The sequence below is a fragment of the Anolis sagrei genome, chromosome X, assembly GCF_037176765.1.
Source record: "Anolis sagrei isolate rAnoSag1 chromosome X, rAnoSag1.mat, whole genome shotgun sequence".
Lineage (NCBI taxonomy): Eukaryota > Metazoa > Chordata > Lepidosauria > Squamata > Dactyloidae > Anolis > Anolis sagrei.
In genome coordinates this window covers 50,506,961-50,529,659 of record NC_090034.1, presented here as the reverse complement: position 1 = coordinate 50,529,659, position 22,699 = coordinate 50,506,961, and the positions used below count along the sequence as shown (strand labels likewise).

The window sequence follows — 22,699 nt, the reverse complement described above, 5'->3', positions numbered from 1 at the left end:
GCCAACCCTAACAATGCCAATGGCAAAATATATCCTTCCAGGTTATTTCAACCTGAAACGAATCTCTAGAAAACAGATGATAGATAGATAGACAGACAGATAGATAATAGACGGTTGATAGTTGATAGACAAATAAATGATAGATAGATGATAGACAAATATTAGACAGATGATAGTTGATAGACAGTTGATATGTAAATGATAGACACATGATAGATAGATAGATAGATAGATAGATAGCAGACAGCTGATAGTTGATAGACAGCTAGGTGATAGACAGATGATTGATAGATAGACAGATAGATAGATAATAGAGATTTGATCGTCGATAGACATATGATAGTTAGATAAATAGATAGATGGATGGATGGATAGGTAATAGACAGGATACAGTTGATAGACAGACAATTGATAGATGATAGATAGATAGATGACAGTTAATAGTTGATAGACAGTTGATAGATAGATAGTTGATAGATAGACAGACAGATGGATAATAGATAGGTGATAGATGATTGATAGATTATTGATAGATAGAAAGACAGACAGACAGACAGATAATAGAGAGTTGATAGTTGATAGACAGTTTATAGACAGACAGATGGATAATAGAGAGTTGATAGATAGATGATAGATTATTGATGGACAAATAGACAGATAGATAACAGATAGTTGATAGTTGGTAGACAGATGATAGACAGACAGACATATAATAGACAGGATAGTTGATAGATAAATAATACATGATAGATAGATAGATATAGATAGATGGATGACAGTTGATAGTTGATAGACAGATAAATAATAGACAGATGGTCGATAGATAGATAGATAGATAGATAGATAGATAGATAGACCGAAAGATAGGTAACAGACAATTGATAGTTGATAGACAGATGATTGATAGACAGATAAATAGATAGATAACAGACAGTTGATAGCTGACAGACAGTTGATAGACAGAAAGATGATAACAGACAGTTGATAGGCAGATAATGATAGACAGATGATTGATAGACAGAATGACAGGCAGATAGATGTACAATAGACAATTGATAGAGAAATAGATGACAGATAGATAGATAAATAGATAAATAGATGGATAGACAGATAAATAATAGACAGGATAGACATGATATAGATTATAGATAGATAGATAGATAGATAGATAGATAGATAGATAGATAGAGACAGACAGATAATAAACAGGATATACAGTTGATAGATAAACAGATAGGTAGGTAGATAGATAGATAGATAGATAGATAGATAGATAGATAGATAGAGACAGACAGACAGACAAACAGATAATAAACAGGATATACAGTTGATAGCCAGATAAATGATAGATAGATAGATAGATAGATAGATAGACAGACAGATAGATAATAGACAGTAGATAGATAAATGATAGCCAGATGATAGATCTGTCTATCAACTGGTCTTATAGGTCTGGTAGTTTTTCTATTTCCTCTTTCCACCAGTGAAATGCCGCTCGCGCATCTGCATCTGCTGTCTGTTAATTTGCAAAGAAACCCTGCCATTACAACGATTAACTCGCTGCCTTCCTTATCAGGGAAAGTCACATTAACCTCCAGCTGTTTGCCGACAAGCCGGAGAAATACGGCTTCTTCCCGCTCTGGGGCTAATGATGTATCGGAGCCTGATAAAAAAGCCGCTAATTAAATATGCAAATCCCCCTCCCCCGCTCCCATTTGCATTCTGCAAAGTGGTCACTTGGCTTGCATTTAGAACAGCTCATGGCATTTGGATGACAGCGTGGAAAAGAAACTGGATTACACGACACAGAGCCATATCCTTACATTAATATATCCTATTATGGATCCTGGCGAACTATGTCCGTTTACCCTGGCCACAAGACCCTTAAGAAAGGCCCTTTTCTTAGTCTTATTGTCATTGGAAACACATTTGGTGGGGATGCAAGGCGGGACCTTTTTGGTGGCAGCCTCTAAAATTGTGAAATTTACTTTCAAAAGCCTTTTAAATCCTATTTGGGTTTCTACTTATCATCAACCTGTTTATCAACTGCCTATCAACTATCTATCTATCAATTGTCTGTTTGTCTATCATCTGTCTATGATCTGTTTATAATCTGTCTATCTATCTATCATCCATCATCATCTATCTATATCTGCCTATCTGTCTATAATCCAACAATAATCTGTCTGTCTATCTATCTATCTATCTATCTATCTATCTATCTACCATCATTGGGCTTGTCCCTTATAAGCTGCCCCGAGTCCCCTAGGGGAGATGGTTGGCGGGGTATAAAAATAAAGTATTATTATTATTATTATTATTATCTGCCTATGATCTATCTGTTTATAATCTGTCTATCTTATCTATCATCCATCATCTATCTATCATCTGCCTATTTATCTATAATCTGTCAATCATCTATCTATCTATCTATCTATCTATCAATCATCTGTCTATGATCTATCTGGGCCAGATTTTAGCACAGCAGGTTAACTGCCAGCTGCAGTAAATCTTGCCAACTGAAAGGTTGACAGTTCGAAGCTGTGCTAAGCCTGGCCCCTAGTCTCTGAAGCAACCAGAAGCAAGCTTGTGCCCTCCTCAATGAGACATCTTTTCAGATATTTAAACATGGCTGTCATGTCCCCTCTCAAGTCACACTCTCTCAGCTTCAGAGGGAAAGCTCTGTGACAGCCTTCCCTTAATGTCAGAAGCAACTTGAAGGAACACAACAAAAGCAGTCCACATGAAAGGGATCTTGGTATCTTAGTAGACCACAATCTGAACACGAGTGTGCTGCGGCACCTAAAAAAGCCCTCTGTGCTTATACAACAGCACTGAAGCGAGCTTTGGCATGCCATCCAGTCTGCAACTGGCGATCCTTGTTTTAATGGACCATTGAAAAACCAAAACCTATATCTCTCCTTGGTTTTACCTGTGTCCTTTTTGCAGACGTAGGGCAGGTTGTAGTTGCAAGGGACATCGTTCCACTTGCCCGTCTCATGCGACACCAGCACCACACAGTCCTCGCCGCCCGCGAAGAAGTTGTCCGGCTGGTTCTCTCGCCAATTTTCATATTGCTTGCGGAGAGATGGAGGGAAGAAATGAAAGAGAGCCCCCAGTGTGCTTCCTAATACTCCCCTAGATTGGACTCACTAAGAGAAAGTTAGACCTTGAACCTTCAGCCTCCTCTCCTGCCGCCCCAAGGACTCACCAGACCTGAGTTGTCTGTCCACTGAAAATCTTGCTCCACAATGCGATCATTGAGGCCGATCCACGTGTTTTCATGGCCAAAGCCTGAATAGGAGGGGAAAAGAGACATTTGTATAATTGCAAATATTTCCCCAAGCACCCTCTTTATCTTTTGGCTTTCCATACTTTCATCCTCCAAACTGTTGACAAAAGATTGGGAAAGATATTCATTGCACTGCATCCACAACTGCCGAAAAAAGGGCGAATAATCCCACTGGTTAGATAGTTAACTCAGTGGATAGAGAGATGATCGATAGATGGTCAATAGATAGTTGGTCAATAGATAAACACTCAGTTGATAGATACATGATCAATAGATATATGGTCAATAGATAGACACTCAATGGATAGATAGATAGTCGATAGATGGTCAATAGATAGATTGTCAATACGTAGATGGTCAATAGATAGATTGTCAATAGGTAGATGGTCAATAGATAGATACTCAATGGATAGATAGATGGTCAATAGATAGATGGTCAATAGATAGACACTCAGTTGATAGACAGATGGTCGATAGATGGCCAATTGACAGTGTTGATAGTCAATAGATAGATGGCAGATAGGTAAATAGTCAACAGTTAGATGGTTGATAGATAAATAGATTTGATGAATAGATGGTCAATAGATAGGTAGATGGTCGATAGGTGATCAATAGATAGATGGTTGATAAACACAGAATAGATAGATAGATTGTTGATAGTCACTAGATGGTAGATAGATGGATCGATGTATAGATGATTGATAGATAGGTGATTAATACATGGTAGATAGATAGATAGTTGATAGATAATGATTGATAAATATATGGTCAATAGGAGATGGTCGACAGAGACATGGTAAATAGATCATCAAGAGAGAGATAGTTGATATAGCTAAGATAGACAGACGGATAGACAGACAGATAGATACATAGATTGATAGATGGCAAATAGATGTTGATGCTTAGTTGGTCAATCGATAGATAGATAGTTGATAGATAATGGTAGATAGATGCGCAATCGATAGATGATTGATAGAAATAAGAGAGAGAGAGAGAGAGAGAGAGAGAGAAATGGTCGAGAGATAAGACTTACTATTGATGAAATTGTGCTCCTCCCAGGAATGGATGCTGGTCAGATGTCCCGACCGGCGGCGGCAGTCCCTCTCTGCATCCTCCCAGGAGCGTCGATGGGCGAAATATCGGTAGCAATGGCCTTGGAATTTGTGCCAGTTGTGGTCACAGCCTTCTGTGTCTAGGATTAAGCAAAGGCAAACGTGGGAAACTAAGAGACTTTGATGAGATACCACTCATGAATACTATAAGAAGAAGAAACTATCCAAACCACCTCTGGGCCTTTCTTGACCCTATAAAGCAGGCATGGGCAAACTTTGGCCCTCCAGGTGTTTTGGACTTCAACTCCCACAATTTCTAACAGCTGGTAGGCTGTTCGGAATTGTGGCAGTTGAAGTCCAAAACACTTGGAGGGCCGAAGTTTGCCCGTGCCTCCTATAAAGTCTTGGAGATACATCCAAAGTCAAAGGGAGAAAGATCGAGCAAGCCAACCACCAGATGCAATGAACGGCCAGAGGGAATTCCCCGGCCGTCGCCTTGACAAGCCAGGGAGAAAGCAATCCTATTAATCCAATCCGGTCCCCAAAGGCCCGGCTGGCAGAGCCGGTTTGGAGCCTGCTAATCTCCCAGCGGAGAAGAGGAAGCTCTTTCCTGCCGCATCCGATTAAGCAGAACAAAGCTGGCGGCACCAAAGGGATGCTGGTCCCACCACCGCCCCGAAGGATAAACAAGGCGGACGGAGACGAAGGAGATGGCAACAGTAATGGAGAACGCTTCCCCCGCTGATTCCTCCATGCTCCGGAGATCAAAGCCGCTTCTGCCTCCTCCGCGAAGGAGATCAGTGAGAGACCCAATTATCTCCCACTGGATTAAATCCTACACTGCAAGGCTCCTGAAAGCACGGCCGACGGGTCCACACGAGTGTGGATGTCACCCGTCAACTTGGAAGACTCGGAGGTGGTTCCACCACTTTCTTCCTCTGAAATATGGCCAGTAGGGATGTGCAAACCATTAAAAACAATGGTTCAAAAGTCATTACAAAACTGGGGTTGTTGGCACTTCGTTTCTAAAGTGTTTCTAAAGTATACTTAGTGAAAATTTCATTACGATAACAAAAGTAACAAAATTTCGTTACTATTTTGTTATAGTAATTGCGCATGTGCACAATTAAATTACTATAATTGGGGAAACTTCAGGGGCTTATATCTTCCTCATTTTTAAAGGTATTGGGGTGAAACTTGCTACAAAGCTAGAACACATTTCCCACTCTTTGCCCACCAAATTTCAGAACATTTCACTTATCCACGGACTTTTTGGCGAATGTTTCACTTATTCAGTGATTTCGGCGAACTTTTTATAAAGAACATTTTTTTAATAATAAAGAAAATTTGTTCCTAGTTTCAAAGTGTTATTTCCTGTTTCGTTGTGAAAGAAGTTGTTCTACTCCAGAAACTTTACTTTCATGGCAGAAACTTTGCCAAATTGGTGGAGACTCTACCAAGCAAAATGTGCAATATATAGGACAATGTCCCTCACACAAAGATAATGTCAAATGAAGGTACAAATGCTGTTAACGGTTCTGGCCCAGTTTACCGGTCTGAACATATCTCCCGCTACGAATCACCTAGGACCTAAAGATCGTCTGGGGAGGTCCTGCTCACTCCCCCCCCCCCACCATTGCAATCACGGTTGGTGGGGACAAGAGACAGGGCCTTCTCTGTGGTGGCCCCTCGGCTATGGACTTCCCTCCTAAGTGAAATCAGATCCGCTCCTTCCCTCCTGACTTTCTGAAAAAAGATGAAATCCTAGCTGTGGAATCGGGCCTTTGCGGACCAGACCGACATGATGGTAGAGCTATGGTTTAATGGACTGTGATGGACTCGAATGGACTGTGTGTAGGACAATGATTTAATTCTGGCGATTGTTCTAATGTTTTACTGTTTTATGATGTTTTTATAATGTTTTATACTGTTTTTAAAATCTAAGATGTGTGTGTGTGTGTGTGTGTGTGTGTGTGTGTATATATATATATATATATATATATATATATATATATAGTCAGCCACCCTGCGTCCCTCTGCGGAGGTTGCGAGAGGACAGAATATAAATGTCCGAAATAATAATAAAAATAAAATAAATGAAGGCATTGGATTCATTTCACTTAGCAATACATTTGCCTGATAAGCAGGGTCTGCCCTGGTTGAGACTTGGATGGGAAGCCACCAAATGTTTGTCAGAGAAGAGGGCCAAACCACTGCTATTATTATTGTTGTTGTTATTGTTATTGTATTTATTTATACCCTGCCTTATCTCTCCCGAAGTAAACTCAAAGTGGCCTAACATCAAAGTATCAGCATACAATTTAAAATATACTATTATTACTATTATTATATATTATTATTATTATATATTATTATTATTATTTATACCTGCTTCATCTCTCCTGAAGTAGACTCAAAGTTGTTTAACATATAAGCATCAGCATACGATTTGAAATATACTATTATTTTATTGTTATTATTATTATTATTATTATTATTATTATTATATTTATAGCCCACCTTATCTCTCCTCAAGGAAACTCAAAGTGGCTTAACATAAAAGCATCAGCATACAATTTAAAATATATGATTATTACTGTTATATTATATAAAATTATTATTATTATTGTTATTATTATTATTATTACAAAACTTCAAATTTTCTTACGATTTCCGACTCTTCTGATTTTTTTGCACATGCCTAATGGCCAATAGTCATTAGCAGTCTTCCCTCCACATACATTTGATAATGCATATCCTACATAAGGTCTTATGTAGGACATGCATTCTCCAATGTATGTGCCTTCGAGTTGCCTATAGATTTATGGTGATGCCATGCATCGGCACTGTAGAACGAATGCAGCTTGAACCCACTTGAACTGCTATGGCTCGATGCTATGGGATCCCAGGAGTTGTAGTTCAGGGCGGTGCCAGCACTGGGTTCCCCAACATACCAATGCCCTCCCTGCAAAGATATTCTTTGCATCTCACCTCGTTCGCACAGGTTTCCCCCATAGCTGGGCAAACACAGGCAGATGAAAGAGTTGATTTCATCGATGCAAGTTCCGCCATTCTGGCAGGGGCTAGACAAGCAGTCGTCAATATCTGGAAGGAATTAATTAGTCAGTTAATTCAATGATATCCCTGCCTTTCTCCCAATTTGAGAGCCCATCAATTCAGGAATTTAACAATATCTGACAGATGGATGGAATGGGAAGATATCCGGATGGTCAATAGACATAGATAGATAGATAGATAGATAGATAGATAGATAGATAGATAGATAGATCGTCAAGAGATAGATGGTTGATGTAGATAAGCTATAGATAGATAGATAGATAGATAGATAGATAGAAGATGGATGTATGGATATGATCAATAGATGGTAGACAGACAGACAGATATAGATAAATAGATAATAAAGAGATAGATGGTTGATATAGGTAAGAAATAGATAGATAGATAGATAGATAGATAGATAGACAGACAGACCGACAGACAGACAAATGGTAGGTAGACAGTTAATAGATGGTAGATGGATAGGATCAATAGATGGTAGATAGATAGGTAGATTTTTAAGAAATAGATGGCAGATATAAATAAGAAATAGATAGTTGATAAATAATCGTTGGTAGATATATGGATGGTCGATAGACAGATGGTCAATAGATAGATAGTCAAGAGATAGATGGTTGATATAGAAAAGAGATAGATAGTAGCTAGACAATCAATAGATGATAGATACATGGATGGATAGATGATTAGATTATCATCATCATCATCATCATTATTGGATTGTTGATTCATAGTTGGTCGATAGATAGATACAGATAGATAGATACTGTAGATAGATAGGTAGGTAGACAGACAGACAGATAGTTGATAGATAATGGTAGATAGATAATGGTAAATAGGTAGTAGATAGACAGTCAATAGATGGTAGATGGATGAATGGAGAGATGATCAGTAGATTTTGATACATAGTTGGTCAATAGATAGATAGATAATAGTAGATAGAAGATAGATAGATAGATAGATAGATAGATAGTAGATCATGTTAGATATTTAGACAGACAGATAGATGCTCAATAGATAGATGGTTGATATAGATAAGAGACAGACAGACAGAAAGATAGATCTGAGAGCTCATCAATCCAGCTATTTAACAATATCTGACGGATGGATGGAATGGGAGGATAAGTCCTTCCCTGGTGGTTTTGTATTAGAAGCTGGATGGCCATCTGTCGGGAGGGATTGGATGGTGTCTTCCAATCCCTCCCGAATGGGGTTGAACTGGATGGCCCTTGAGGTCTCTTCCAACTCTAGGATTCTATCTATCTATCTATCTATCTATTTATCTATCTATCTATCTATCTATCTATCTATCTATCTATCTACCTATCTATCTATCTTGAAGGTTCTGGACAGAACAACCACCTGTCAAGAGGGATTGGATGATGTCTTCCTTTGGGGCAGAAGAGGGTTGGACTGGATGAGTTTGGGGGTCCCTTCCAACTCTAGGATTCTATCTATCTATCTATCTATCTATCTATCTATCTATCTTGAAGGGTCTGGACTGAACAACCACCTGTCAAGAGGGATTGGATGATGTCTTCCTTTGGGGCAGAAGAGGGTTGGACTGGATGAGCTTTGGGGTCCCTTCCAACTCTAGGATTCTATCTATCTATCTATCTATCTATCTATCTATCTATCTTGAAGGGTCTGGACTGAACAACCACCTGTCAAGAGGGATTGGATGATGTCTTCCTTTGGGGCAGAAGAGGGTTGGACTGGATGAGCTTTGGGGTCCCTTCCAACTCTAGGATTCTATCTATCTATCTATCTATCTATCTATCTATCTATCTTGAAGGGTCTGGACTGAACAACCACCTGTCAAGAGGGATTGGATGATGTCTTCCTTTGGGGCAGAAGAGGGTTGGACTGGATGAGCTTTGGGGTCCCTTCCAACTCTAGGATTCTATCTATCTATCTATCTATCTATCTATCTATCTATCTTGAAGGGTCTGGACTGAACAACCACCTGTCAAGAGGGATTGGATGATGTCTTCCTTTGGGGCAGAAGAGGGTTGGACTGGATGAGCTTTGGGGTCCCTTGCAACTCTAGGATTCTATCTATGTATCTATGTATCTATGTATCTATGTATGTATCTATGTATGTATCTATCTATGTATCTATCTACCTACCTATCTATCTATCTATCTATCTATCTATCTATCTATTTGAAGTGTCTGGACTCTGTGACTATCTGTCAAGAGAGATTGGGTGGTGTCTTCCTTCCGGGCTGAATGGGGTTGGACTGGATGACCTTTGGTTGCCTCTTCCCGGTCTGGGATTCTACGACCCTACCTATTTCGCAGTTTTCGCCCGTGAAGCCGCGGGGGCAGTTGCAAGTTGAGATGTTCCCACTGGACTGGCAGGTTCCACCGTGGAGACAGGGGTCATTGTCGCAAGGATCCGTTTCCGCTGCGGGATGGAAAAAAGACAACAGGTAAGATCCGAGGCTGCTTTGCTTTCTTCCTTTGCGTGCATTTTATGCAAGAGATCCAATACATTCTATGCCGAGTATCAAGGAAATCCTCGTCCCACTTTATCCTGCTTTGGTCAGACCTCGCCTGGAAGAAGCGGAGAGAATGAACGGCGCCAATATTTGCTCTTGCAAATATTTACGCAGCAAAGGCGAGCCTGCAGTATCAAGGGACAAAACAATTCCTTGAAAGCAATCCCGGTTACATTTTGGTGCCCCGGGTTCGAGACACATCTTCCCCTCTCTCTTTGTTACTGCCAAAGGAGAGCTCCCTGCTGATGAATATTAACCAAGTGGGTTTTTCCCCTGCCTCTGAGGTTTCTTTGTCTGCCTTCCAGAAAAGGCGGTTTTGATCGTCTCCCAAGCCTTCAAAGGCATCCAGCGCAGAAAACTGGGTTTTATAAGGAGGATAAATACTGAGCTGGAACTCTGTATTTATCCTCACCATAAACATATTAGAGCCAGCTTTCTGATGCTTGAGAGAACAGACTCTGTGGCAATGGCTTTGAATGGCAAGAAACATTACGAACGATGGAGGTCTTGCAATAGGCATCTCTCAGATATGCTTTGATTGTCTTCCTGTCTGATGTGAGGTTAGACTAGATGACCTCTGGAGTGCCCTTTTAAGTCTAATCTTTTGTGACAATCAACCAAAAGTGCACCCAAATGGGCAGTAACAATGACGAATGCCCCCTTGCCCATCTCTAGAAGAAAAAGAGTGGCCGGAAAGGACACTGTATCCTTTCTAGCTATCCTTTTAGATACTATGCTGTTGAAGAAGGCCATGCCCATGTGTTGACCAAATCAATTGTGTTTCAAACAGAGGTCCAAAACGAATAGTTCTCAAATACAGAGAGTTAGGGGATCCCACAGTATAGGCTAGACCAGGTATGGGCAAACCCAGGCCCAGGGGTCAGATGCAGCCTTTTGGGCTCTTTTCTCAGGCCCTTCTCTCTCACACCATCTGATCCTATCCATCTTTCCTTCTCTCTTTCTCCTTCCATCCTTCCCTTCCACTCTTTTGTCCCTCTTTCCTTCCCTTTTTTCCACCCTCCTTCCCTCTCTTCCCCTTTCTCCTTCCTTCCTTTGTTCTTCCCTTCCCTTTTGTCTCTCCTTCTCCTTGTCCCACCTTGTCCCACTCTCCTCCTCCTTGTCCTTCCTCCTTCCTCCCCTCCCTCTTTCTCCCTCTCTCCTTCCTTCCCTTCCACCCTTTTGTCCTTCCTTCCCTCTTTCCCCCCTCTTTCCCTCTCTTCCTTTTTCCCCTTCCTTCCTTCCTTCCTTCCTTCCTTCTCTTTTGTCTTTCCTTCTCTCTTTTCTTCCTCCTTCCCTCCCTCTCTTACTTCCCTCCCTCTTTCTCCCTCTCTCCTTCCTTCCTTCCCTCTTTCCTCTCTCAATCTTTCTCCTTCCTTCTCTCTTGTCTTTCCTTGCTTCTCTCTTTCCTCCCTCCATTCCCTCCCTCTTTCTCCCTCCCTCCTCCCTTCCCTTCCACCCTTTTTTCCTTCCTTCCTTCCTTCCTCTTTCCTTCCTCCTTCCTTCCTTTCCTTCCTTCTTTCCATCCTTCTCTTCGTCCCTTCCTTCCTCCCTTCTCTTTTTCTTTCTTCCCTTCCACCCTTTTGTCCTTCCTTCCCTTTTGTCTTTCCTTATCTCTTACCTTCCTCCTTATCTGCTCCTTCCCTTTCTTACCTCCCTCTTTCTCCTTCCATCCTTTCATCCTTCCTTCCTTCCCTCTTACCTCCCTTCTCTCTCTCCCTCTTTCTCCTTCCTTCCTTCCTTCCTTCCTTCCTTCCTTCCTTCCTTCCTCCTTCCTTCTCTGTCCATCCTTCCCTTCCTTCTTTTTGTACTTCCTTCCTTCCCTCTTTCCTCCATCCTCTCTCTCTTTCTTTCTCCTTCCTTCCTCCCTCCCTCCCTTCTTTCCTTCCTTCCCTCTCCTTCCATCCTTCCTTTCCTTCTTTTTGTCCTTCCTTCCTCCCTTCCCTCTTTCCTTTCCCCTTCCTTCTTTCCATCACTGGACAGCCAGTCCTCTTAGCAGGGAGTACTAGCATGCAACCTCCAAGTTAGAAAGTTTGCCCATGCCTGGGCTAGACTCACTATCAAGCCCTTATATGAACTTTACTATTTTCTCTAATTAAGCCCCCCTTAGTTAGAAGGGGTTCCGTTCTTTATTGTATAGTTTATAGGAGGGAACCATAAGGAGCACTCACCCCATGACAATATCAAAGAGTCAAAGAAATGAAGGAAGAACACAAAAAGGTGGAAGACTTGCCGATCAGGGTGATATTGGCCTCCTCGTTCCACACCTCCTTGACCCCCAACGTGTCACCTTTCTCTTCTCCACTTCCGCTGTCGGCATCCATAGGGAGAAGGCCGCTGGGATGAAAGTAGCTGTCGTTCTCTCCTTCCACTTCAGTTATCCTTGGGGAACTGGTGAATGGAGGGTTGGGATCTGTAGGCTGTTGTTGATGCTGCGTAGGCTCTGGCGTGCTTTGGAAAGTCAATTGTGAGCTTTGTAACATTGACTCTCCTTCTCCACCTTCCTTGATTGGAAAGGGTAAGAGAGAAGTAACTTCATGGTCAGAAGGCTCTTGTGTCACTTGGTCTTCCCAATGGTCAAGATCATCTCCTGTTGCATTAATGATGGCTTCCCAACGTTGGCTTTGGTCAACTGTAATGACTTCATGGTGGGCTTCCATGCTTTGTGTCACTGCCTCCCAGCTGCCTTGGACCTTGGACAAGTTTAAGACTTTAGTCAACGCGGAGCTACTAGCTGATGCTGGGTTGTTTGTCACAGTGGGTTCCATCATGACAGCTATTTTGTCACCTTCTGTCATCCCCACGTTGGCTTCCTTGGACACTTGTGAGTAAACATGGTCTGGCTTCAAAGAGGGGACCTCCTTGGACGAGAGAGTAATGGCTTCATGTCCTCTCACTTCTGCCAGCTCCTCCAAATGTGAGTGGCTCTCATCCAAGATGACATCTATCGCTACCAACTTCGGGGCATTCGTTGAGTTCAGATCTTCTGTGACAACCCGGAGCAAGTTTGGATGGGCCTTGAAGCTCGGCCCTGGAAGTCCCTCCACAGGCAGAACCTCCTTGTCGGGAATTTCTCGAGAATTGTATTCGACCTCACCGCTCGATTCATCATTGGCACGAGGTGGGCTCCTTTGGCGCTCGGCCTTGGGGGCCACATCCGGTATTGTCGGCGTTGCATCTGCATGGCCAGAGAAGCCATCCTCATTGTCTTGGGAATGCGCCACCCCTTGAGGGTAGTCCCCTCGGATGCTGGTACCGAGGGGGGTATCTTCTGCATCGCCTCCCGTTGTCGTAGTAACGCTGGTAGTCCAAAGCATCCCACTGGCCGAAGCCCATGGTGATGTGTGAGGATACTCATTGTGGGTCAGCCTCTCCTGCTTTGGTGATGTGTGCCCTTGGATATTTTCTTCTTCAATCCACTCTTTTCTAGTGTGGGGAGATATCTCTTGATGGCCTTCACCCTCCAATGCCAGTAGCCCTACAAAGAGATGGCAATGGTTAACAACGAGAAATGGAGCTAAGGAAGCAACGCCCTTTATACTCATTCACGATGCAACCAACATGGGAAATAATAATACTCTTGTATTGTTTCACAAAGTCCTGGACGACATTGCCTATGTGGGTCATGGTCCACAAAAGTCACCTCTGGTGATGAACTCAAATTGCCCTGAGTCCCTTTGGGGAGATAGGGCGGTATAGAAATAAAGTATTATTATTATTATTATTATTATTATTATTATTATTATTATTAGATGTGGTCGGGCACAAAAGTTTTGGTAATTTATGTTATGTTATAACTTGGAAAAGAATTAGCAATGTATTGATGGTATGTAACTCCTGAGAAGCTTTCTAAGGTGCCTAGAGAGGTCTCCAACACTTGCTGGAAAGGTAAACAGCAAGCGGGATCTTTCTCCCATGTGGGGTTACATCCAGATTGGACTACTGCAATGCGCTCTATGTGGGGCGGCAGCCAGGCTCCTTACTGGAGCAAACTATAGGGAGCATACAATGCCCCTTTTAAAACAGCTTCACTGGCTGCCGATAAGTTGCCGAGCCAAACTCAAGGTGCAGGTTATGACCTATAAAGCCCTAAACGGTTTGGGCCCCGCCTATCTTCGTGATCGCATCTCCCTCTATGAACCGGCGCAAACTTTAAGATCTTCTGGGAAGGCCCTCCTTTCGCTCCCACCATCGTCACAAGCACGGCTGGGTGGGGACGAGAGAGAGGGCCTTCTCGGTGGTGGCCCCTCGCCTCTGGAACGTCCTTCCTGGAGAAATAAGACAGGCCCCATCCCTCTCCCCTCCTTTCATAAGAGCCTGAAGACCTGGTGGTTTAAACAAACCTTTGAGAACAACTAGTTCTAGCTCAGCCCCAGATGCTGTTGAAATTGGCCATATCTTTTTCTACCAATTACCCAGGTCCCTTTCTTCTATTAGGCCCTGGAAATGTACAGCCATAGACTCTACCTAATTTCCCAGGACTTCTAAAATCGCATTAGCCCGGACTGGCCTTTTAAACTGCCTTGAACAGGCAGGATTATTTTAAATATATGTGCGATTGTGTTTTTTAATGCTTATATTGTCTTGTTAATTTTATGTTTATGCTGTTTTCTTGTATGTATTGATTATGTTACTTGGAAACTGCTCTGAGTCCCCTTGGGGAGATAGAGCGGTATATAAATAAACTTTTGTTGTTTTGTTGTTGTTGTTGTTGTTGGACACAAACGTTTTGGAAATTTATGTTATATTGTAAGTTGGAAGAGAATTAACGATGTATCAATGGCATGTGACTTCTGAGAAGCTTTCTACAGTGTCTATAGGGGTTTCCAAAACTTCCTGGAAAGGTAAACAGCAAGTGGGATCTTTCTACCGTATGGGATGGAGATGTAAACACGCCAAGAAACACTGGATTGAAATACATAGGGTTGTCCAGAAAGTTTTGGGGGTAAAAATATCTAGTTGAAACCTGAGGCTTTTCTGCTTGGTCTGACTGATAGAGCAAAATAGAAGTGATTGCCCTGCTACCCACGGCCAGCTTATATAAGCCAGACACGAACGGGAACAATGTGAAATAAGGGGAAGGATAACAAGTTGTTCCATTGCAGACTTAAAGCAGACCGCAAATGTGCACCATGTAGAGAAAGACGAGACGGTCAGATTTCATGGATTCCTGTTTATCTGGATATAGATAGATATAGATATACTAAGGTTGGTCCTGGTGCATATAAAGCAAGGGAGAATCCCCCACCCCAAATCATGCCATACACACGGAGAGACACACAAAGAGGATCTTAGCAACCAGAGAGGGCTGCTAATGCGGAGGCAGTTGCCACGGCAACCTCTTCCCGGTGCTCCCTGGCACCGTATCTCATTATCGGGTACCGGTGAGATGAACATAGCAGCGCAGGAGCTTGCTGTGGCCGGGTTGAAAAGGTGGTACGCTTCAGAAGCTACTGCCAGCTGGATGCATGATGGGGCCAGCGAACGGGAGTAAAGAGGATTTAGCAGGAGGTGGCCATATTGCATTGCATTTTTAGCCATGTTCTAGGTCAGTGGTTCCCAACCAGTGGTCCGCAGACCACCAGTGGTCCACAAGAACTAAAATATGGTCCGCAAGGCTCCTTCCTTGGGGTGCTTTGATTGTGCTTTTCCTGCATGGCCCATGCAGTATCCTCCAGTTCTAGGATTCCTCCTTAGCATAAGGTTCTCCCCTGGGAAGATGGGCCACCCCTCCTTGCCACCCTCTTCCCTGGTCAAAAATAGATTGGAAACCACTGTTCTAGGTCTTCCAACATGATTCTATGGGACACGATCATAGAGTCATTCTGGAGGAGCTAGAAATGTTCGAGAGATGTTTGCTCTAAGTCATCCAGTGCGATTCAATGCTGCATTTCCACCAGAAGTCATGAATGTCAATAAAGTTCACTGCTATCTACAATTACGAGGCATGTGCGATCGATTAAACATGTTTCGAAAGTAATTACAAATCCAGGGGAAGCCAGCATTTCTACAATGTTTCCAAAGCTTCATTAGTGAAAATTTCATGACTATAAAGAGAGTAACAACATTTTGTGACTTTTTCGTTCTAGTAATAGCGCAAGTGGGGAAAATTCAAGGGCTCCTTCCTCCTTCATTTTTAAAGCTATAAGCATGAAACTTGCTACAATGGTAGAACACATTTACCACTGTTAGCCCATCAGGGTTCAGAACATTTCACTTATCCATGGATTTTTGGGGAATTTTCAAAGTTTTTATAAACAGCATTAAAAAAACAAGAGCTATCTTCTTGACTTTTCTATTTAATGTCACAAGATAACAGGGGATCATTGCCTCCAACTTTCAGAAGTATTCATACGTCTACTGATTTTAGGGATTTTTTTAAAAAGTTTTGACACAACAGCTATCGCACTGAATGTCTCTCATATTAACCAATAGAACTTCAAGTGAGGGATTTCTTCCCAGCACAGAGATTTACTTACTGGAAATATCCATCAGTCCTCCTCTTTGCAGATTCAACAATGTATTGGAACTCTGTTTGGCTGCTACTATGGGGGGACACATCTCTCTCCTCTCCAGATCGGGGCTTTCTGATGCTGAGCAGAATTCAGGGAAATGTAGTTTAGGGCAGGGCCTTTTGCATTCTCTGCCATAGGGTTCCTCGTCTTCCCAAACTACATTTCCCAGAACCCTGTGCTTTCTCAGTCTCATTCCCAGCTCACCCACCCTGGTGCTTTCCTCTCCTCATGGCGCGAAGCAGCCTATCTCTTCTTAATTTAAAGAGGAATAGCAGCCTTTTTGGCTTTGTTTTGCTTCCTTGCGCTGAACAGGGAACTGGCTTTGGGAGGCTTCTGAGGTTTACAAAATGCAAATGAAAAAGTATTGGGTGCGTTTTGATTCTTAAGTTTTGGCTCGTGCATCAGATATTCTGTTGTAAGTACCGATTTAATGAATTTGATATGACTTACAGTGACTAACAAAAAAATTGCACACCCCTAATGGCTATATAAGGAGGATGAGAGAATCCATCTTTCTCTCTCCTGTGTGACTCAGTGTGAGATAGATAGTTGATATATAATGGTAGATAGTAGATAGACAGTCAAAAAAGTATTGAGTAAGTTTTTATTCTTACGTTTTTGGTGTGATTCATGCCATGTATCAGATATTGTAAGTACGAATTTAATAAATTTGATCCGACTTACACCGACTAATGAAAAAATTGCACACCCCTAACAGTTATTTATCTACGATAAGTCTTGCCTCGTATCTCCTGCAGAAAGAGGGGTCTAAGAGTAATGATACAAGATGTACTTACTGTTCCCTTCCACTTCGTTAGACAGTGCATAACTTGGGTTGCTTCTCAGCGCCGCAGTGGAGCCGTGATCAGCACTAGCCGCAGCCTCGATGGAGTTGTCCACAATCCGGTGGACCGCCAAGGCCAGGATGGGCAGGAGGGTGGGCAAGTGGGTGCTCCCTTCCGCCTCCTCATCAGTGCCCATGTCGTCATCTCGTCGCCGTTGGAAATAACGCCCATTCAGTCCGGAGTAAATGCTCCTCCGTGTCGATTCAGCCAACACTGAGCTCCCTTCGGTGGTGGGTTGACCCCCATGAGATGTTGGGTCTAAGGCCAAGGTGGGAATGTGGGTCTGGGAAGGCTGTGGCATGCTGGGTGATGCCGTCTCTTGTGGGACTGACTTGTGTGTGGTTCCTTGCAGCCAGGTTGGGTAGACTGCTTCCGTCATCTCATCTTCAGATTCATCCACCGAAGTAGAGGTTCCTTGCATCGGCTCAACACTGGTTGATGCTTCTGTGAAGACTCTCTCATGTCTCCTCAGATCTGTTGGTTCTGCACTGACTACACCAACATGATATTGGTCACCTGGATAAACTGGTAAGGAGGCATCTGATGGTTGCGGAGATGTCTCCACATCTCTCTCTTCCTTTGGAGACGCTGTCTTCCCATCCCACGTTCCAGCAGGGAACGCCGTCACCAGTTGAAGCTGCTCGTCGTCTTCCAACAACGGGACCCCTGCCTTGTTGAAAGGGCTGTAGGGCTCTTTGGGGAACTCTTTGGAGTCTCCTGAAATGATCGCCTCCTCGTTCTCCTTCGGGAAGAGCTCATTCTGGGCCAGCAATGGCAAATCGGAGTCGTGTTCCACTAAGACGTTGTCGATCCCTGTGTTATAGCTTCCCTCCGTTTCTGGATCTATGCGGACGACAGGGCTGGGGCTCACCCCGACAGATGAGCCACTTGGTTTCTTACCGGGTTGACGGGCTGAAAAAGAGAGAGACACAAGAGCTTATCACGCCAGAGTTTGCGAGAAACGGAACGGTTTGCCTACCAAACAGTTGCTGCACGCCTTCAAATCTATCCTATTCTTACCATTATTTCAAACAATAAGAACCATTTCATCCTATATTTTATGTGTTTCTTCCACCACAGACATCCCAGTGTTTCTGACTTTTTCCACTGGTGTGAAATTTGCATGACCCAGCCCACCGCCTCCCCCTTCTTTTCTATGGCACATAACAAACAGATGAATTGATCAGCAATTGAACATTTTAGAGAGAATTCACCATGATTTATACAAGTTATAGGACCTGGGATGTATAGTTCACCTGCAATCAAAGACAACTCTGAACTCCCCCAATGATGGATCTGGAACTCACTTGTCACACAGAAGTCCCATGACCAACAAAACATACTGGGAAATGTATAGGAGTTGTATTTAACCTACATCCAAAATGCACTATCAACCTAAACAATGATGGTTCTGGACCAAACTTGGCACACATACTTGATAAGCCAAAATTTGAATACTGGAGTGGTTTGGGGGGAACTGACCTTCCTTTCTGGGAGTTGTAGTTCACCCACAACTATAGAAACGGTGGCCTCCACCTATGATTGACCTGGGCCAAAGTTGGCACACAGAACCCCCATGACTAACTCAACCTACTGGAGGAGTTTGAGGGGACTGGCTCACAATAGTGGGAGTTGTAGTTTACCCTACAGCCAGAGAGCACACTGAACCCCACCCATGATGCATCCAGAGCAAACTTGCCCAACATAACAGTACTGATTGGGTTTCAGAGGGTTAGCATGATGTGAGTTGTAGTTCACCCACAACCTTATGCTTTTTGTACAATTAAAAAATTGACTTTTTCAAATAACACAGGCAACGTCGGGGATCCAAGCTAGTATACAATAAAAATAATCTAAGAAAACCAAAACAAATGAAAAGCAGTTCAAAGGATTAAGACCACTAAGCAGTGAGACCCCAAAGCTCCACTTAATGGCCATTCGGGGCTTTGAGCCCTCTAAATTAAGTCGAGAAGGATACTTTAATTTTACGGCATCGATATGGTATCTTAGTCAGCATTCAGCAATCACCTTCGAGGGCACTGCAATCAAAGAGTCATCAAATCCTAAAATTGGAAGGGGACTCCGAGGGCCATCTAGTTTTGCCTCCTGCCTTGCAGGGATGCAGAATGAAAGCACTCTGTGTAGAGACGCTCTCGGAGAGTGGTGGACTCTCCTTCTTTGGAAGTCTTCAAACAGAGGTTGGGTGGACAAGTTTTGGGAATGCTATAACACCAGTTTTGGTGGACCGTTTTGAAGTCACTTGGATTCAATCGTTCTACAGCGTTGTTCTGTGGTCTGAGCCGGCGCAATTTACGGGGCAATCATTTCAGTCACTTTGAGCTGCAAACTGGTCAGGGGCACTGGGATTCAATTTTCCTCATGTCAGCCAAAACAGCTAGAGCATTCAGCGGTCTGGCGGGTGATTTATAGAGGCGCTTTTGGACACGAGAGTGCCAGCAGAGCCCCTTCCAGGCTCCGTGTTAATAGCATCAAGTGCCAGGGTTTGTATACCATCACAATGGAATACCCATCTAGGATTTAAGTGGACCTTTGTTTGTCAAGAATGCCCTTGGATAACAGGCATTGCAAATCAAAGCTGACTTGGAGGGACATCCTGACAATAACATAAGAGGTCAGTCTTAGTTATGGGTTATTTCAGAGTAAAACAAATCCACAAACCGGGTTGCTGTGAGTTTTTTGGGCTATATGGCCATGCAGTTGCATTCCCTCCTGACGTTCCGCCTGCATCTGTGGTTGGCATCTTCTGAAGTTCTGTTGGCAGTGAGGCAAGTGGTGTGTGTGTGTATATATACGCACAGTATATACAGTATATACAGTATATGTATTATATATACCGTATATACTGTGTATACACAAACACACACACACACACACATATATATATGGAGCCCCCGGTGGCTCAGTGGATAAAAGCGCTGAACTGCTGAGCTTGTTGACCGAAAGGTCGCAGGTTTGAATCCGGGGAGCGGCATGAGCTTCCGCTGTCAGCCCCAGCTTCTGCCAACCTAGCAGTTCGAAAACATGCAAATGTGAGTAGATCAATAGATACCGCTCCGGTGGGAAGGTAACGGCGCTCCATGCAGTCATGCCGGCCACATGACCTTGAAGGTGTCTATGGACAACGTCGGCTCTTCGGCTTTGAAATGGAGATGAGCACCACACCCCAAAGTCGGACATGACTGGACTTAATGTCAGGGGGAAACCTTTATCGTATATATATATATATATATATATACATATACATATACATGTGTGTGTGTGTGTGCGTATGTATCTCCCTGTGGAATAATGCCCAGGGTGAGCGAAACAACCTTTGTTTGTGAGAAACAAGTGCGAATGTCGCAACGAGCAAGCTTGAATTAGCACTGGGTAGACATGAACTTTGCAAAGTCAATCAGTGAGGGTATCTACTCAGAGGTAGTGAAGCAAGTGGAGTATATTCTCTCCTAACGTTTGGCCTGCATCTGTGGCTGGCATCTGTTGGGAGTGAGGCAAGTGAAATGTGTGTGTGTGTGTGTGTGTGTGTATATATATATATATATATATCTGGCGAATGATGACCAGAGTGGGGGAAAGAACCCTTGTCTATGTAAAGCAAGTGTGGATGCCACAATGAGCAAACTTGAATTAGTATTAGGTAGCCATGAACTTTGCAAAGACTATCAGTGAGGGTATCTCCACAGAGAAAGTGAAGCAAGTGGAGTGTATATATATCCCTGTGGAATAATGTCCAGGGTGAAAGAACCTTTGTCTGTGTAAAGCAAGTTTGATTGTTGCAATTAGCCAGCTTGAAATAGCATTGAGTGGCCATGAAGCTGCAAAGTCAATCAGTGAGGGTATCTGCATAGAGGTAGTGAAGACAGTGGAGTGTATATATCTGTGGAATGATGTCCAGGGAGAAAGAACCCTTGTTCGGTTTGAAGCCAGTATTAATGTTGCAATGAGCAAGCTTGAATAGCATTGAATAGCCTTACAGCTGCAAAGTTAATCAGTGAGGGTCTCTGCATAGAGATAGTGAAGCAAGTGGAGTGTATATATCTAGGGACTGATGTCCAGTGTGGAAGAAAGGGCCCTTGTCTATTTGAAGCAAGTGTGAATGTTGCAATGACCCGCTTGACTGGCATTGAATAACCTTGGAAGCTGCAAAGTCAATCAGTGAGGGCATCAGTGAGGTAGCCTGGCTGTTGTTGTTTGGGAGGTGTTCACTGGCACTTGATTGTTTGCTGTCTGGAACCCCCCTGTTTCTGAATAGTGTTCTTTATTCTCATGTTGTTTTGTAAATACTTGTAATTAAAGTTTGTTCATTTTCATGGTTTCTTTTTTTCTGATGAAATTGTCGAACTGCTTGTGGAAAACCAGAATTAAGACAGTAAATAAAGAACACCCGGAAACAGGGGAATTCCAGACAGCAAACAATAAAGCACCAGTTAACACCTCCCAAACAGAGGATGCCTTCAGGCAACAGAGGTATGACTATGCAGAGACCCTCTCTGATTGACTTTGCAGCTTCATGGTTACTCAATGCTAATAAAGCTGGCTAATTGCAACATCCACACTTGCTTCAAACAGACAAGGGTCCTTTCTCCCACCCTGGACATCATTCCACAGGGATATAGACAATGCACTTGCTTCACTATCTCTATTCAGAGACCCTCTCTGATTGACTTTGCAGCTTCATGGTTACTCAATGCTAATCATGCTTGCTCATTGCAACATCCACACTTGCTTCAAACAGACAAGGGTTCTTTCTCCTATCCTGGATGTTATTCCACAGATATATACACACTCCACTTGCCTCACTGCCAACAGAACTTCTGAAGATGCCAGCCACAGGTGCAGGTGAAAAGTCAGGACAGAATGCTGCTGGAACATGGCCATACAGCCTGAAAAACTCACAGCAAACCATTGATTTTGGTCATGAAAGCCTTCGACAACACAAATCCAAAAACCTTTGTAGCAGTAAGCGTCGAACTTGGAGGATGGATTGGGGAAGCCTGTCCGGTTGGGGAACTGATAGGCGGTCCTCACGCCGGGTTCGTCCCCTCCGCATTTCTTCCGCGGGACTCGGATCGGATAGCGGGCGCTCCCGTCGGCAAGCCAGCCGGGGTCGCATTGGTCCAGACCTTCCTTCCAGGCAAGGTAGAGTTGACCCGTAGTAGCCAGCTGGGCGCCACGACTCAGGCAGTACTTTTGGGCCATCGGGAACGTCATCCGTCCCGGGCTGGAGGCATAGAACACTTTCCCTGAAAAGGGGGAAACAGAAAAGAATGAGAACAAGAATGTTCACAGAAGCAATTTGCTCGACGGCTTGCCATTCCAATGAGTTTGATAGGCACGACTCACAGTGAGGATCAAATCAGTCTAATCACTCTTTGCTTCCATCAAATAAAGACTTGCA

The 22,699-nt window shown here is 43.3% G+C and overlaps 1 protein-coding gene across 1 annotated transcript in view; it reads right to left on the bottom strand.

Annotated features, from left to right (window-relative positions):
- NCAN (neurocan) overlaps positions 1–22,699 on the bottom strand; it is a 57,706-nt gene that overhangs the window by 2,080 nt on the left and 32,927 nt on the right. The window contains exons 6-13 of the mRNA XM_060785172.2: positions 22,251–22,544; positions 17,233–18,192; positions 12,154–13,398; positions 9,713–9,829; positions 7,336–7,449; positions 4,326–4,484; positions 3,212–3,294; positions 2,933–3,077 (exon numbers count right to left, since the gene is read on the bottom strand). Coding sequence (XP_060641155.2) covers positions 2,933–3,077; positions 3,212–3,294; positions 4,326–4,484; positions 7,336–7,449; positions 9,713–9,829; positions 12,154–13,398; positions 17,233–18,192; positions 22,251–22,544 — 3,117 coding nt within the window. The remainder of the gene's footprint in view (positions 1–2,932; positions 3,078–3,211; positions 3,295–4,325; positions 4,485–7,335; positions 7,450–9,712; positions 9,830–12,153; positions 13,399–17,232; positions 18,193–22,250; positions 22,545–22,699) is intronic.